The sequence below is a fragment of the Callorhinus ursinus genome, unplaced genomic scaffold (genome assembly GCF_003265705.2).
Source record: "Callorhinus ursinus isolate GAN/ISIS: 27379988/994484 unplaced genomic scaffold, GSC_fseal_2.0 scaffold26, whole genome shotgun sequence".
Taxonomy (NCBI): domain Eukaryota; kingdom Metazoa; phylum Chordata; class Mammalia; order Carnivora; family Otariidae; genus Callorhinus; species Callorhinus ursinus.
Window position 1 is genome coordinate 16,439,187 of NW_027397088.1, and position 16,397 is coordinate 16,455,583.

The 16,397-nt window shown below is 49.7% G+C and overlaps 1 protein-coding gene across 4 annotated transcripts in view; it reads left to right on the forward strand.

Moving 5' to 3' along the window:
* The window catches only part of GMPR (guanosine monophosphate reductase), a 45,170-nt gene that overhangs the window by 16,572 nt on the left and 12,201 nt on the right, over nt 1-16,397 (forward strand). For 2 of the 4 annotated variants that reach the window (XM_025890946.2, XM_025890947.2), the window contains 2 exons: nt 6,962-7,043; nt 10,591-10,697. The exons of 1 other annotated variant lie outside the window; for it this stretch is intronic. In XM_025890946.2, the coding sequence (XP_025746731.1) occupies nt 6,962-7,043; nt 10,591-10,697 (189 nt within the window). The remainder of the gene's footprint in view (nt 1-6,961; nt 7,044-10,590; nt 10,698-16,397) is intronic. One more of the 4 variants, XM_025890949.2, reaches the window with a different exon arrangement.

Sequence of the window (16,397 nt, forward strand, 5' to 3'; positions counted from 1 at the left end):
TGTGAAAGGGAGGTTGAGGATCATAGCGGCTGGAGGATCATGGCGGGGTGGGGGGTCAGATGGTGTGATGTGTTGCGTTCAGTGCGCAATTCACAAACTTTTGTTTGCCGGTTGCGAGGACCATTGAGGACAGAAGCCCTGAACGCGGAGTCAGAGATGGAAGGCTGATGGAGAAGATGAATGGAAAGTGGGTTGGGGAGGGGGGAGTGGTTTATTTGTTTTTGTTTCAAGAAGATGGAGAAAACCTGTACCCCTTCTCTCAAAAAGGATAAGTGATAGCAGAAATCGGCAAGAGCCCCGGAACTTTCTATCCTATGCTCCCGACCATTGGTTGTAATTTTTAGCTCACAGCTGGGCCTGCCAGGAGCTGAGGCAAGCCGCCCGCTGTGGAGCCCAGGGAGCCCGTTGGTGCGCCAACCCTCAGGGATGGAGACCAGGGGCTGGGCAGTGCAGGACAGAGGTAGGCTGCTAGTTCAAGAGAAAGAGCATTGTACAGAGCCTGGGGGTTGCCATGGGGATGAGGCCAGGAGGGAGGGGCTGGCGCAGAGTTCTCACGGCCCTCTGGGCAGCCACCACCAGCAAGTGCCTCTTTCGCATCTGCTGGTTGGCTCTGGGATGTGTTTTCATTGTTCCTGCCGGTTTCCCCAGCAATGAACGGGCGACTTTGGCGCGGTAGATGCGTTATTCCTGGGGCGTTCTTTGCTTGCAATGACCCCTGAAATCTGGGCTTCATTTGGAAACCTCCAGTACTCTTAACACCCTTGGTTTTTGAAAGTCTAATTTCTCTTATGGCTTTTGGATGCATTACCATTTGTCCAATGTTTTGGAACCGAAAGGTATATGTTAGGAAGGCTGAGTGTCATTGTGATGGTTCCGGTGCAGTGAACAGGAGGGCTGCTCAGAAATGCTCGTGAGGCTGGCGGTTCCGGGGGTCTGTCTGCAGCAGGGGCAAGGGCTTGTTGCTCCCCGTTCCCTGTACATCCTGGATTCACGTGCACACCACATTTCCTTGCCTTTCTCCTAAGGCGCACTTTGCTGCAAGGAAGGATGGAAAAAGCAGGGATTTTTAGAAAACTTTGGCAGACGAGGGTCCTGTAGAAGGTGCTGGCTGCTAGAATAGTAAGTCCCAGAGCCATTTGCCTGGTGGCTTTCAGAGAGGAAGGAGAAAGATGTGCTCCAGGTGCTGTAGAAAAAGGTACTAGCCTGAGTGAGGCGCTGCCTGCCCCCGGGGCCTGTGATCTTCCATTACACGGCACCGAAGCCAGCAGCCGCACCAGCTTGCTGGGATATGGATGTCCCTGTATAGGGTCTGAGAAATAGCTTTGCGCCGGTGGCTCTTTCTCACTTGGTCCCGAGGAGGTAGGTCTGTGACACCTCACCTCTTCAGAGTAGACCAGAGGCCCACCCCACGCTGCCGGGCAATGCCCATTAGCCACTGTTGACCGATCCACAGGTAAGCCATGGGCACAGCCTCAGCATTTCTGCACGGGGCCAGTGGCTCAGTCTCCTGCTTGTGTTCTTTCTCCAGCACTTGTGATCAGACAAACTTCAGAGCCACAGGGGGACACCCCCTGCTCCATCCCTCTTCCCAAGGAGGTGGACACTCTTTAGAATCCCTTGCACGTTGTCAGCTGTGGGCAGTTTCACTCGCCCAGTGTGGAGCGTGCCTCACTGAGGTCTAGGCGCTGGTTATGGCGGACCGCGCCCCGCAGGCTGAGTTGCCTGGATTCCTTGTTTTTGCCCTCTTTCTGGAACTGGTGTGAACTGGAGCTGTGCTAGAAGCCGTGAAGGGCCTCAGATCCAGGTGATGTGTGTATCTCTGAGAGTCCCATTGTAAACGGAGTTTAATGTGCCATAAAAGGTGGTTACTGCCTTGATAGCTTCTACTTCCTGCTTCCATGGGTAGGCGTAGGGACATTTCTATGTGCTTGGGAGAAGGTACTAGCATTAGCATGTCACCACCCTTTTTTTTTTTTTTTAAGATTTTATTTATTTGACAGAGAGACAGACAGAGAGAGCAAAAGCCGGGGAAGCAGCAGAGGGAGAGGGAGAAGCAGACTCCCCGCTGAGCAGGGAGCCCAACACGGGGCTCGATCCCAGGACCCTGGGACCATGACCTGAGCCAAAGGCGGACACTTAACCGACTGAGCCCCCCAGGCTGTTCCCAGCGTGTCACCACCTGATATCAGGAGCTGGAACACTGTGGCCCACAGGCCAGATGCGGCCCGCGGCTCTTTGCCGCCCCTGCTTCCCATCCTCCTATAGAAAGGATTTTTCTTGGCAGAGGTCCTCAGAAGAGCCAGTAAAAAGTGGGGTAGAGAAGTTACTGTTGAAGAGGTACTGAATTCCAGTTTGGGGTGATGAAAAGTTGTGGGGACGGATGGTGGTGAGGGCTGCAAAACAGTGCCACTGAATTGTCCACTTAAAAATCACTAAAAACAATACATTTTATGTCATGGATATTTGACCATAATTCAGTCTAAGAGAAAAAAGTGAGCAGAAGAGCAATATATAGAAAGCATTCTTAAGTGGAGGGACTAATAACATTTTATGGAGCACCCTTGGAGAGCTGGGCTCTGTACTAGGAATTGAATCGAACTTTCTTTGTAAACCCTATCTTGACCGTGCCAAGTGGGTGTGGTTAGTCCCAGCACAGCAGGAGAAATGGAGCCTTCGAGTTCTTTCTTCATTGCCTGGACGTGAGGGTCACCAGTGGACCCCAGGGCTTTCTGAACCTACCTTGCCTTAGATGTCTGGATCTAAAGGAAAGCTGGAAAAATTGGGGCAAAATAGTCTTTTTGGTTTTGGCCCAGGGGACCTCTTTAATCCTGTGGCTTTTTTTTTTTTTTCCTTTTCCCTGGGCCCCCACGCCTCTCCTTGCCCTTGGAGGGGTGGTGGTTGCTGGCAGAGCATGGGAGTGGGGCGCCTGGGTGGTGCTTGGCCTCCCCCAGGAGAGGGGTGCCCGGTGGAAATTCCTGCCTGCTTCGGTTCCCCAACCCCTCCGCCCCCCGGAAGGGTCCAGAGCTTGTGCTTTGTCACGGATGCCCAGGAAACGAGCATGTGCTGCAGGTGCAGCCACCTTCCGGCCATGCTATCTGGGCCACCCAGGAGCTGCTTCATGCCCAGATAGGCTGGATCCTCTCTAATCACCCTGGCCGGCCCCAGGCCCCGGCATCACCCCCACATCCCTGCCGAATCACCCCCGAATCACCCCATGTACTGCTTCCTGGGCGGAGCCTGGGGCCAAGCCTGGGCCTGATCATGTCCTGTTGTCTTTCTCGTGTTTGATTTTGCCTTTCCCTTTTCCTTCTTAGTTTTGGCCTTTCTCGGTGTCCACTTTGATGAGACCTGCCTCTGTCTTCAGCATTCTTGTTGAGCTGTCCTCAGGCTGGAAGTGCTTCCTGGTCACTCTGGGGTTTTCCTTACGGCAGCTTCTCTGCAGTGACCGCCTTCCAGCTACTGGTTAAAGAGCCACATGTGTGGCCGAGGGGGAACGGGTACGCCTGTGCAGGCCTCTGGGCTACCAGAACAGGGTCACCTTCCTCGTGCTTTAAAACTTACTTTGAGGGGCGCCTGGGTGGCTCAGTCAGTTAAGCGTCTACCTTCGGGTCAGGTCATGGTCCCAGGGTCCTGGGATCGAGTCCCTCGTCAGGCTCCTTGCTCAGCGGGGAGTCTGCCTCTCCCTCTGCCCCTTCCCCTGCTTGTGCTCTTTCTCAAGTAAATAAATAAAATCTTAAAAATAAATAAATAAACTTACTTTGAACTTAGGTGGTTGGACCTGGTGCATCCGTCATGAACTGACTTGAATTAATTTATTTTGTGTAAAGTAGGCCCTTTAAAAAATAGAATGATTTGTTGGCAGCACCAGATCAGGGGAAAAAAAATATCCACATTGAAAGCGAAACTATGTAGGGAGCTGAGAGTAACTTCTCCTGAGTTATGTATGTATGTATTTGTTTTCGTTTTTAAAATTTATTTTTTTAAAATTTAAAAAATGTTTTACTCTTTAGCAAGACCAGGAGTGAGGAAGAATTGAGAGCTTGGAGTCTTGTTTCTCAGGTTCCTATTTAATTCTTCCTTGGCTACAAAGTTTATGTTGGTCCTTGTGCTAAAATAAAACAAAACTGAAAACCCAAAACCATCGGACTTAGTTAGAAAAGTAATGCAGTTCCTGGGGCGCCTGGGCGGCACAGTTGGTGAAGCGTCCGACTCTTGGTTTCGGCTCAGATCCTGATCTCAGGGTCGTGAGATCGAGCCCCGAGTCTGGCTGTGTGTTTAGCTCGGAGTCTGTTTCAGGTTCTCTCTCCCTCTTCCTGTGCCTCTCCCGCTTGTGTTCACTCTCTTTCTCTCTCTTTAAAATGAATAAATAAATCTTAAAAAAAAAAAAAAAAGTAATGCAGTTCCTCCTGTAGAATCCAGAAAATTTTAAAGAAAAAAATTAAGGGCGCCTGGGTGGTTCAGTCAGTTAAGCATCTGCCTTTGGCTCAGGCCATGATCCCAGGGTCCTGGGATCGAGTCCCACGTCGGGTTCCCTGCTCAGCGGGGAGTCTGCTTCTCCCTCTCCCTCTGCCCCTCTCTTGCCCTCTCTCTCTCTCCCTCAAATAAATAAAATCTTTAAAAGAAAAAGAAAAAAATTAAAAGTTGGGTAATTCTTTCATTTATACATAATTTGTTAGCATTTTGGCATTCTTATGGGTTTTTTGTTGTTGTTGTTTTTAACAAAACTCTTTCCCCTAACATGATACTGAAAGTGGTTAAGCATTTTCCTGCACCACCAGACCAATCTTAAAAACCTCACATAGCTGAAAAACATCAGATTGTTGAACCATTCCCATTTTGGGTAACACATTTGCAGTTTTGCACTGTTAGAAATAGTATATACATCCTCGTAGTTAAATCATTGACTTCAGTTATGATTGTTCCCTCCAAAGAGGATCGATCCTGGAAGTATACTCACTAGATCAAAGGATATATGTTTTTTTTTTGTTTTTTTTTTTGTATTTGCTCTGTATGGACAAATTGCTTCCCAGGAAAACTTGTACTAAAGGAGACCCTGTACCAGCAGAGAAAGATAGTGTCTGTTTCCTCTTTGGTATTTAATGATGATTGTCCTCGATAATTTAAGTGACAAGTAGTACCTCCCTGGTATCTGAATTGAAATGTGATGATTAGTGGGACGCCTGGGTGGCTCAGTCAGTTAAGTATCTGCCTTCGGCCCAGGTCACGATCCCAAGGTCCTGGGATCGAGTCCCGCATCGGGCTCCTTGCTCAGTGGGGAGCCTGCTTCTCCCTCTGCCTCTTCCTCCACCACTCTCTTGCGCGAGCTCTCTCTCTCTCAAATAAATAAAATCTTTCAAAAAAAAAAATAAATGCGATGATTAGCGAGGGTGAACACTTTCCCTGTGTTTATTGGCCACTTTTATTTATCCTTTTAGTTTGTTCATGTCCTTTGGCAATTTCTCTGTGAGGTGTTAGCATTTCTTTTTCAGATTTGGGAGAGCTTTTATAATGTTAGTAACCAACCCTTTGTCGTAATCGCAGGGATTTTTCTCTACCACATTATTTGCCTCTTAGTTTTGTTGATTATATGAGTGTGTGTGTACATCTTTTTTTCCACCTTTATTACAGGTCTTCAAGGTATTCTAAGTCTGGAAGGGCACACCTTTTGTTAATTCAACTCTTGCATCCATGAATCTAGTTTTGCGGACAAGTATGAATGAGAATCTATATCTTGCTTCCAGAAGATCCCTTCCCCCAGCTCCACCGAAACCTTGTTCTGCTCCTCGCCGACATGTAGTGCCCCCCTCATCATACGTGGTGTTCTCAATATCCTGGCCCTTTTTCTGGACGGCCTAGCGTTTTCTATTGTCAGATGGCTGTTGGATTAAAGCAGCTTTGAGCCTTCCTCATCCATCTTTCTAAGATACTTTTATACTGAATTAAAAGTCACTTTGTCTGGGTTCAAAAAGAAAAATGCCCCCCGCCCAAGGAATGAATTCAGTTAAGAGACACTGGGGCTTCAATGCAAAAAAAAAAAGCATCATGGTAGCATGAATAGGGATGCATTTCCCAAAATAAGACTTTGTGTAATTGTGAACATTCAGTCAGGCATCTTGCCAAGGATCCTATGGACCAGCTGAAGAATCCACAGGGCAGTGAGTTATAATAAAGAGGGCTATTTTCATGCTCCCCAGCTCCTGCACTGAAAGAACTTGTAGAGTCTCCAAACCAGATGCATCCTTTTGGTTTTTAGCTTCTGCCACGTCCTGGCTTCCCTGTTTATTCTTAGGGCCACAGGCTCGTGTTCTGAAATCGGAGCGTGCTGCAATGTTGTTGGTCCATAAGGGCTCATCTGCCTTTTCAGGTCTGGGTGGGAACCACCGGCCCTGAAGTGGGGGAGGGACACCCATGCATTTCCCATCATTGAGATGATCTCTGGGCTTCGTAATCTGGAGCCCGAGAGTGCCATAAAGGCTCTTCAGGGCTGTTATCATCTCTGAAACATATTATGCCCGACAGTAAAGACGATAATCATCTGAGAGTGTTTCATTGCTTATTTCATGTATTTGGGTTCTCCGTAGGATTTTGTTTTGTCCATCATGGATATGTTCAAAAGCTCTGCCCTGGGCAGTCTCCGGTCTCTTGTAGTTCTAAAATTATACACTTGGCGTACCTTCTCCTGCTGTCAGCTCACCCCAGTGTGGTCTCAGGTGTCAGAGTCTGTGTTCCTAGTTCAGTAGGGAAGGAAACCAGGGGAACAGCCTGACCCACCAACCTCAGATTTAATCTAGAATCAGGGATTCAGTCCATTGTTCCCCCGACCTCCCTCTCTCGGCCTCCAGACCGCCGGGTGGCTTCAGGACGTGTCCAACTGTGTGTCCAGGTGTGGAGTTGCTCATTCACTCATCTTTGTATCACCAGGAATAATGTGTGATCGTGGGCTGTGTTCTTTCTGTCTCAGGCAGGGAACGTGGTAACAGGGGAGATGGTGGAAGAGCTTATTCTTTCTGGAGCAGACATAATCAAAGTGGGCGTTGGACCAGGTAAGGCTTGCTGGGAAGCACAGCAGAGGTTGTGTGGCAGGCGCTGGGGTGTGGGGCTAGGGGAGGTTGGAGATTGTGGCTGGAAGGGAACCCATGGGTGACCCAGCCACAAGCATAAAAGCCCATTTCTTTTGGAAGTATCACCCCACTTTTGGGAGTTAGGAAATGTCATTGGGTTGCTTTCTGATGCCCCCAGGGAACATCTTAATGGAGCTGGGATGTGGGTAGAATGTGAGGTCCTGGTTTCAGAGCACTAATGTGGAAGAAGAGAATGCGGATTTCGTTAATGATCCCGTACACCTTGAAGAGGAAGGTCGGGGGGTGAAGAATCATGGGGACGGTTAATGGACATGAATAACTCAGGTTTATAAGAAGGTTGGAGGGACCCCAAACATTGCACATAGGCATACAGCTCTGAGGCCGCATTCGAACGTGACCCATGGCCCAGTCGTTACCACCCCTGGCACCTCACCTGATACATATCCAGCTCAGTTTGCCCCTATGCTCTTGAGCATTCTCTCCTAGGACCACCCATTGGTGTCTTGAGTGGAGGAGCAAGGCAGAGCCTTTCCGTCCTTCTACTGGACAGGTCCACTTTCTCCTGGGCCAGATGGTGGTGACCTTCCCCTCGGGCGAGACATGAGCTTTCATGTTTCCAAATTCTTCCTTGCACATCCATTCCTAAACAAACACTAAAATTGGAGAGAAGGGAAGAAGATATACATTTTCAGCTGGGAATAAAAAACAGCAAAGATTTTTAAAATACCGCCCACCCAAAGAACAGTACCAAAAAAGGAAACAAACCATCAAGCCATGTGAGAAGAGTGTGGGAATGAGCTGCAGGAGGCAGAAGACGTTGTTTTTTTGACTTGGCACAGTTATCAACCGTGAGGGAACAGGATGTATATGAAGAGAGGATTAGGGAAGAAGAGGCTTGTAGGCTCACCGGAGGACTTGAGTGTTTAGCACACAGGGAAACTCTCAGGATTGGGCCTTGGATATTGCCACTCGGGCCAATTAACAACATAGTCCGAGCAAGAGGAAAGACAGGCCTGGTTTTTATGGAGTGTTGGTCATTTTTGAAGTCAAAGAGAAGATAAGGCCCAGTTCTTATGACAAGGAGCTCCCTGCTCAGGATGGGCTGTAATAGGCTGAGCTAATAATAGAATAGGCTACTAATAGACCAGGAAGACTCTTTCTTCCAAAAGCAGGACGCTCACCAGTCACCTGTTTAATCAGAAATACCTACGGAGCGTCTACTAGCTGCCATTGTGCTGGGTACAGGATGTAAAGGTGTGTAGGCAGTCTTCTTGGCTCTCGAAGAGCAGTTCTTGATGTACTTGATGTAATCCTGAGCATTCAGCTGGACTTGTTTCCTCCATGTGCATGCTCTGTGTATACACTCTGTTTCCCCAGAAGATTTATGGCCCTTCCATTGTTGCTGTGTGCCCCCCCTTCCCCCAGCCCTGGCAGGGCTGTCTATCAGAACAGATATGACCAAAGAGGGTGGGTAAGGAGCTTTGTTAGATCCCCTTCTTTAAACTGATTGGAGATGACATTTAAATTTCATGAATGCTTTAGAATAAAAAGCTTGGGTATTCTCTCTGTGAATGACAGCATTGAGAATGGGCGCCTTGCCCCTGTAACTAGGAGAAAACATGTATCCAATTTCTTCTTTCGACCTGAGCATTAATCAAGACCATTCCCATGCCTCTTTTGAAATTTCTTCCTTGGCTCTTTCCAAGAAAGGTGACTGGCCTAACCTCTGTAGGTCTCTCCTGGGGGCAGAGCTCTGGGCCCCTGCGGCAGAGACCCCTGCCTTCCTGCGAGGATCTGGCTATGGAGTGGGAGAGGAGAAAAGCCAGTTAGGACCCAGAGATTAGGAGATGAATTCTGCCTTGCACAATGATGGTCTGGTGCCTGGGGCAGAGGGTGCCTTGGTGGGGAGACGAGCTCGCTGGCTCCAGGATTGTGAGCAACACACTGGACATCAAGAGATGCATTCTGCCCTGTAGCTGGAGAGGTACAGGAGGAAAGGGGGCTCCCCCATCCTTCTGATTTTCTTGCTGAATCCCCGCCTGGAATTCTAGACATGGTTCTCTGTCTGGTCCTGTCCGCAAAGCCCTGGAGAGAGATCTGGGGCAGGGGCCGTGAAGGCACTGATGGTGGTGGGGAGCCAGGAGAGGAGGAGAGGAGGCTGGGGTTCCAGCAGCCTTGTCTCCAGGCCTGATGGCCGATTGAGCTGGGAACCAGTGAAGTGACTGGCATGTGGGCGACTCATCTGTTCTTAAGTTCGCACATTCTTTTAGTGACTATTTATAGGCCCCTTATGTACGAGGCTCTATTCTCAGCGCTGGATCTACAACAATGACTATCCATGGAGCTTACCATCCAGCAGAGAAAACAGATCCCCTGCGTTCGTACACAAATAATTACTTAAATGCCTCTTTTTGAAGTGAATACCATGGTGAACAACTCCCCTGAGGTAGTGACATTTAAGATAAAGCCTGAAAGATGAGAAGCATTGGCAAGACCAGGGGGGTTGGTTCATAGGGAGTGCTCGGACAGAAAGTACAGCGTGTACAGAGAATCCCCAGGGTGGGGAGAAACTCCCTGTGCTGGAGGAACTGGAAGGTCCCAGTGGCTGGAGTGAGGGCAGCAGGAGGGAGAGCGAGGTGGGGGAGGACAGTGGCAGGTGGACATGTGGGAAGTCGGTCTGGGTGATCTTGGGGCACAGGGGGTGCTCATTTGCCAGGAGGGGCAGACAGGACTTGAGCAAGGGGACAGGTGCTGGAGATGGTGGTGCTCTGGGCATGACTCAGCCTGGACCTAGCTGGGATCATACTCTGCAGACGGGTCCACCAGAACTGGGGCTGACCTTGGGAAAGGCAGAGGTCAAGGTGGGTTGCAGGCATCCGGGCGGCTGGTCCTGAAATGGAAGCTGGTCCGGCCGCCCAGGCTAGACGGGGACCCCGGACAGGGTGGACGATCACGAAGCCCAGGAGGCAAAAAAAAAAAAAAAAATAAAAAAAAAAAAAAAAAAAACGAAGCCCAGGAGGCTGGGGCCCACTGAGGACGGAGCTGAGTGGGAGGGGGTGCAGGCTTGGGGTTAGTCAGTGTTTCCATTTCTGTTTCATAGGCGAGGCCGAGAGGCTCAGGAAAGTTAGAAATTTGACAAAAGTTGAAGGTAAAGAGGCTGTGGGAGGAGCCCGAGGGGTCCCTTGACGTATAGCGTGGTTGTGCGGAAAAGCGGGGTACAGGAAAGGGACGGGAGTGCAAGCGGGCGGAGATGGGGGCTGACGTCACAGCGAGTGACAGTGACAGGGTGTCTCGGGTATCAGCGGTTGACGGTGATGAGGACCAGAAGCCACATGGCCAGACGGTGGGGTTCTCACCACCCGCCCCTCCCCCATGGAAAGAAAGCTCATCCCCCCCCCACCCTGTAAATCGGGGCGGGGCTGTGTGCCCGTGACGCAGGCTCGTTTTGTATCACGTGCTGCTCATTCTTAACCATCTCTCTTTGGGCCCCGCCTCTCCCGCCCTCTAGGTTCCGTGTGCACCACCCGCACCAAGACGGGGGTGGGCTACCCCCAGCTCAGTGCGGTGATCGAGTGCGCAGACTCTGCCCACGGCCTGAAGGGGCACATCATCTCCGTAAGTCTCCCGCGGGCAGGGGGCTGGATGTTCCTACAGGAACATCTCGGGACTTGGGCGGGCCCCTGCTCCTTGGCCCAAGAGGAAGCCTGTTTCCTGGCTGCCCTTCATCCGGTTGGCCTCCTGTGGGCTTGGCCGTGAGCTGGGCACCTTGGTCCCAGCAGTGACATTTGGCAGAGACCCCGGCCCTGCTCCCCACTTACTCTGCTGTGAGGGGCGAAGGCACAGGGGTCAGTAACAACTCATGGCGTTCGGTGGTGTGTTGGATTTGTGGGGAGCTTGGGAAGATGAGAGGGCCACATGCTCATTTGCTACAAAGCACCCCAGCCCAGTGGGTGGATTAAAGAAGAGAAAGTCACGGCCTCGCAGGTCTGGAGGCCAGAAATCTGAGCTCGGGGTGTCAGCAGGGTCCCGAGGGCTTGGGGGGAAGGCTCTGTTCCAAACCTCCAGCTCCCATGGCTGGTGGCACCATAGCTCCTGTCTGCATGTGGCGTCCTTCCTGTGTGTGTGTGCGTGTGTGTGCGTGCGTGCGCGTGCGGGCCCATGTCCACATTTCTCCTTTTGGTAAGGATGCCAGTCATGTTGCATTGAGGGCCCCTGGCCCCTGGTTACCGGAGTGAGAGCGGATTCAGTGGCATGTTGGGGGCAGAAGGCAGATTGCTGTGGGTTGAGAGATCTATGGGAAGGGGTGAGGAGAGGCAGAGACAGTGATCTAGCAGCACTTCCAGGAAGCTCCTAGAAGGACAGCAACCTGGGACGCAGCCCCTAAACATTAAAGGTTGAGTGAGTGGATTAATGCCAAGTTAATATCTGTCCTCAGCGTAGCCATGATTCTGCTCTACCTTCACTGATGTGATGACTATTCAGACAGTTGAAGAGACGTACCCTAGCTCTCCCCTCACAGCTAAAATGCTCAGAACAGGACAGAGCACGTGGGATAGAATCAGGCAGACTCCGAACCATGGCTTCCACTTAATGTGGGTTTTTTTTTAACATACTTTTTTTTTTCTTTTTTTTACAAATTCTGAATTCGTGGTGTAATTTTAGCGGTCCTATAACAGTGTTGACTCATTTGAATATATTAAACTCTCAGACCTGTGCAGTTGCTGAGCCAGGCTCCCACATTAAATAGTCGATAGGTGATTAAAAAAAAAAAACCAGACATTTCCAAATGCATCTGATTACACATCCCTGCAGAATGATGGCTTGTTGATTTCAGCCTGGCACTTCAGCATGCTGACATGTGATTTCTGGACTTGCCTTGAGGATACAAGGATACTCTGTGAAAATCCCTACATGCACCTTCCCTTGTTTTGAGCCTCAGTTTAGCATGTGGGTGCTATGGCTTTTGCTTCACGGGAGCCAGGGTCCTGTCCAGTGCAGATTCCCTGTGCTCTTCCTCACTCTTCACCCAAGTTTTCCATCCATCCACTGTTCCATCAGCAAGTTTTTACTGAGCATCTACCGTGTGCTAGACAAGGAAGGTTTGTTGGTTGCTGACCATTCTGAGGCCCTGAACTCGTCATCCCGTCGCTGAGCTTATGCCCCAGGGCACAAGTGAACACCCATTTATTGTGTGTGAAAGGCCGAGTGCAGTGATCCAACTCCGTGCAAACAGCATGGTCCCCAGGACGCCGGTGGGTCTCAGGTGTTCCCTGGGCCTTGTTTCGGGCTGGCTGCATGAGAATCACCAGGAAAGCTTTCCTAAAAAGACATTCCTGGACCCTGTCTTAGCAAAGATGACTCTTCCGAGGTTGGACACAAAAGCACCGTATGTAATTAGTCATAAATCTCTGTCACGTGACCATTTTCACCATCAAGAGGCTTCCACAAAATTCGGCCCCCGTGTCCTGTATATGCCTTGAGTGGCCACCATTTCCAAACCAGGGATCTGTCGAATGAAGGGTTCTACTGTGAACATGTTCCGAATTCCCACATTTGTATCCTTCTAGAGATTTCACGCCTGCTTCATTGATGGGGGGGCGAGGGGGGAGGGGAGGCTCTGCTTGCACCACCAGCGACTAAGAATCAACTTGGGGTCTCTTTACATAGCACCACCTTGCTGATAAGCTGCTTTTAGCGATTCTCCCAGTGTAGGGCCCAGACCAACAACATCAGCATCAACTGAGAACTTGTTAGAAATTCTCCAGCCTACTGAATCAGCAGCTCTGAAGGGGAGGCCCGGGACTGTGTCTTACTTAACAAGCCCTCTGGGTAATTGTCATGTGCTCTCAAGTGTGAGAACCACTGGTTCCTGTCCTGGAGGCTCAGCATACCCTGGTGGGGCCCGTGTTCAGAGCGCGGTCTTGTCTGCTAGTGCCCAGGGAATGGCTTCTCTGAATTTGTCAGTGAGGAACAGTGGCCGCCCAGGCTTGCGGTACGGGTGCTCCCAGGTTCTCGGTAATGGTGAGAGATTTCCCAGACAGGGTCAGACGTTCTGTGTGTAGCCAGAAGACCAGACGAAGTTAAACTCACGTGGGATGGGCACTCGACCTGAGCTCATTCCTCCTGGCCAGCCGAGGGTCCCGGGGTTCATAGCAGCCATTTCTTCGACCGCCCCTGTGTCTAATGGGGTTTCACAAGCCGATTTCTCCCATTGGCCAGTCCCTAAACCCACTGGAAACCCATCGGATATTTTGGATCTTGCTACTCTGCCCAGTTGCCTTCTAGCTGTCTCCTATGACACTTTGGTTGCTGAATTAGCACATCCATGCTGTTGAAATTCAGTAAAAGGAAGCCACAGCAGGGGGCTGTTAGCAGGTGCTGATGCTCAAGCACTGGACTTGAATCGGGTTTCTATTTATTGCGGCCCCCATGGGGTTCTGAGAGGCAGAGAGCTGTAAATTCAGGACACCCCCTACGTAGGTGAAGATTGAAGTGTGACTAGTTAGTTTTGTCTTGTCATCTGCTGGGGACATCACACAAAAGAGAATTGTAAAGGTGGAAACAAACTATAGAAATGATCCCTGAAAGTAAAGGTGGAAACAGACCTAGAAGAAGGAATGACTGTTATTTGTTGAGCATCTAGTACCTTCCAGGCACAATACACTTAGAATTTATGATCCTTGGAACAACCAAACAAGCAGTTAGCTTCACTTGACATGTATTAGGGTTCTCTAGAGAAACAGAACCAATAGGGTGCATGTGTGCACGTGTGCATGCACACGCATGTGTCTGTGTGTGTGTGCTTGGCAAGAGAGGAGGTTAAGAAAGTATTATAAGGAAATTGGTTCACGTGATTATGGGGGGTGAGAAGTCCCAAGATGTGCAGGGTGAGTTGCCAAGCTAGGGACTTAGGAGAGCTGATGGTGTAGTACCAGTCTGAGTCTGAGGGCCTGCGAACCAGGAGGAGCTGATGTTTCAGTTGATGTTAAAAGGCAGGGAAAAGCCCATGTTCATTCAGAGGCAGTCAGGAAAAATTCACTCGAGGAGGGTCAGCCCTGTTATTCCTTTCAAGCCTTCGACTGATTAGATAGGGCCCACCCACATGGGGGAGAACAGTCTGTTTTACTCAGTCTACCAATTCAGATGTTAATCTCATCAGGAAGGAAGGGGGGAAGAGTGGGCGGGAAGGAGGGAGAAAGGAAGGAAGTAACCTTCCTAGAAACAACCAGACTAATGTTTGACTAGGTATCTAGCACTCTGTGGCCCAGTCAAGTTGATACATAAAATCAGCCATTGCAATCAGGTGAGGAACCGAAGCTTCAGGATCTTAAGTAACTTGTCCAGCATCCCTACTGGCAACATTCAGACAGAGGTCTGTTCATCTTCCCTTGACTGCCCTCCTCCCATTTAGAAAATGAGGAGGTCGCAAAGAACGAGAAGCAGAAGGGCCTGCTGAAGCCACAGAGATTGCAGGGTTGGTACAGGACCCCATCTGCTCGTTCTCCCACCCCAGGCCTCTGGGAGACATGCGCTTCCTCTGTCCTTCCCCCCAGACACCCCACACGTGTCTTCCAGCGGGGAAAGGATAGTCAGTCCCCGATGCACGGTTAGAGGGGGAGGGGTTCGAACCACTGGTGAGTTCACTGTCCACCGATAACCAAGCACATCTTGGACTTCGTGCTGCTTTAGAAGACCTAAAAGAAGTCCTGGGATCAGATTGACTGGGATCACCCTGGTCTCTTCTTGACCCAAGCTCCAGCGTTTTAATCAGTGCATTTTATAAAGACCAAGAGAGCATGCCTGTCAAGGCTCAGGAGGCCCCGTATCGTGAAGGGCTGGTCATGGTAAGGATCCAGATGATTCAAAGTCGTCCCCGAACTTCTCCTTCTCTGTGCCCAGGCACTAGTAGTTGCACTGACCCTCTGCCGAGACGTAAAGATGCCTCAGCAAATTTCTGATAATTTTAACGATTTACTATAGCATTTCAGAAGCAGTGAGACCATTCTTTAGCAAGACCTAAACAAAGTTACTCAGATAATTAAAAAGTTTTGAGGCTTGAAAAATTCCCCAACAGCATAGTTTAGCCTAGAAAACGTGAGAAACTACAGATAAATATAAAGGTTCCTGGAACTGTTACCTTCTTAAGAGGACCACAGCTAATGTTCTGATAAGTATGCTTCTAGACAGATTTATGGTTTTAAAATTTTATTTATTTATTTATTTTTGTTTCTGGACATTTTTAGAGTGTACACTTAACTGCGGTTCTAGTTCTGACATTATTATTGCTGTGTGACCTTGGGCAAGTCACTCAACCTTTCTGAGCTCCCCTCCTCCCCCCCCCATCTACAAAAATATCAGCTGTAGGTGCTTGTGGTGTTTAAGTGAAGTTTGTAACAGCCCCGGCACATAGGTGCTTGATTTGAATTCGCTCCACCAGTTCTGTACTTGCTTTCCCTGCCCTCAATTTTAGAGAAGGGCAAGTACTCTTGAGAAGAGTAGGTAGGCCAACAGTTCACAGATGGAGTTCCCACCGCTCCTGTCACGCGACGCTTTTTCTCCTGAAAGACGCTCTTGAAAAGCAAAACAAGCAGCGCTTTGAATATTTGCACATTGTTTTTGAAAACGTTTCCAGCAGCTGTGATGTTTCTATGTGAAAGTAAATGTGTGTCTTAGATCGCAGGGGTTTGCCCCTGCTGCTCTTGCCTCCTGAGAACATGAAAAGGAAGCTTTGAGCAGCTTCTGGAAACCATCCGTGACCGGGAGTAGGGAGCAGACTCCTTTGCCCTAAAGCACTCTGCGACGTCGGATGGCATGGGGTCAAACGCGCAGCCTGGCGTGTTTGGTCTGCCTTGTCTATTTATAAATGCATTTCCAAGTAAAGTGAGCAGAAGATGCCATACGTAGGATTTCCTCTTGATGGCACATCATGGAGCCCTCTTAACTGTGGACATTTTGGCCCATCCGGGGAAGAGAAGAGCTCCTTTTTCAAGGGCCCTAGTGGCCTCATCCCTCACCACAAGAATGTGGAATTTTCCGGGCCCCGCATGAGACACCACCGTGGCAGTGACAACTCCTCACAGCTCGCAAGCAAGGGAGTGTGTGTGTGTGTGTGTGTGTGTGTGTGTGTGTTGTGTATATTGTGTTTCAAGTCCAATAATGTCCTAGTGTGATGAGGGCGTGAGTTTGTGTAATCTTCTCAGGTCATATGTTTGACATTCTTTCGAGTGCAGAACTGGTTTTGGTACAGAGATAAAGCATTCCAAAATTGGCAGTGCGAGTCAAGGGTTTGTACCTTTGAAAGAGGAAGTGGATACG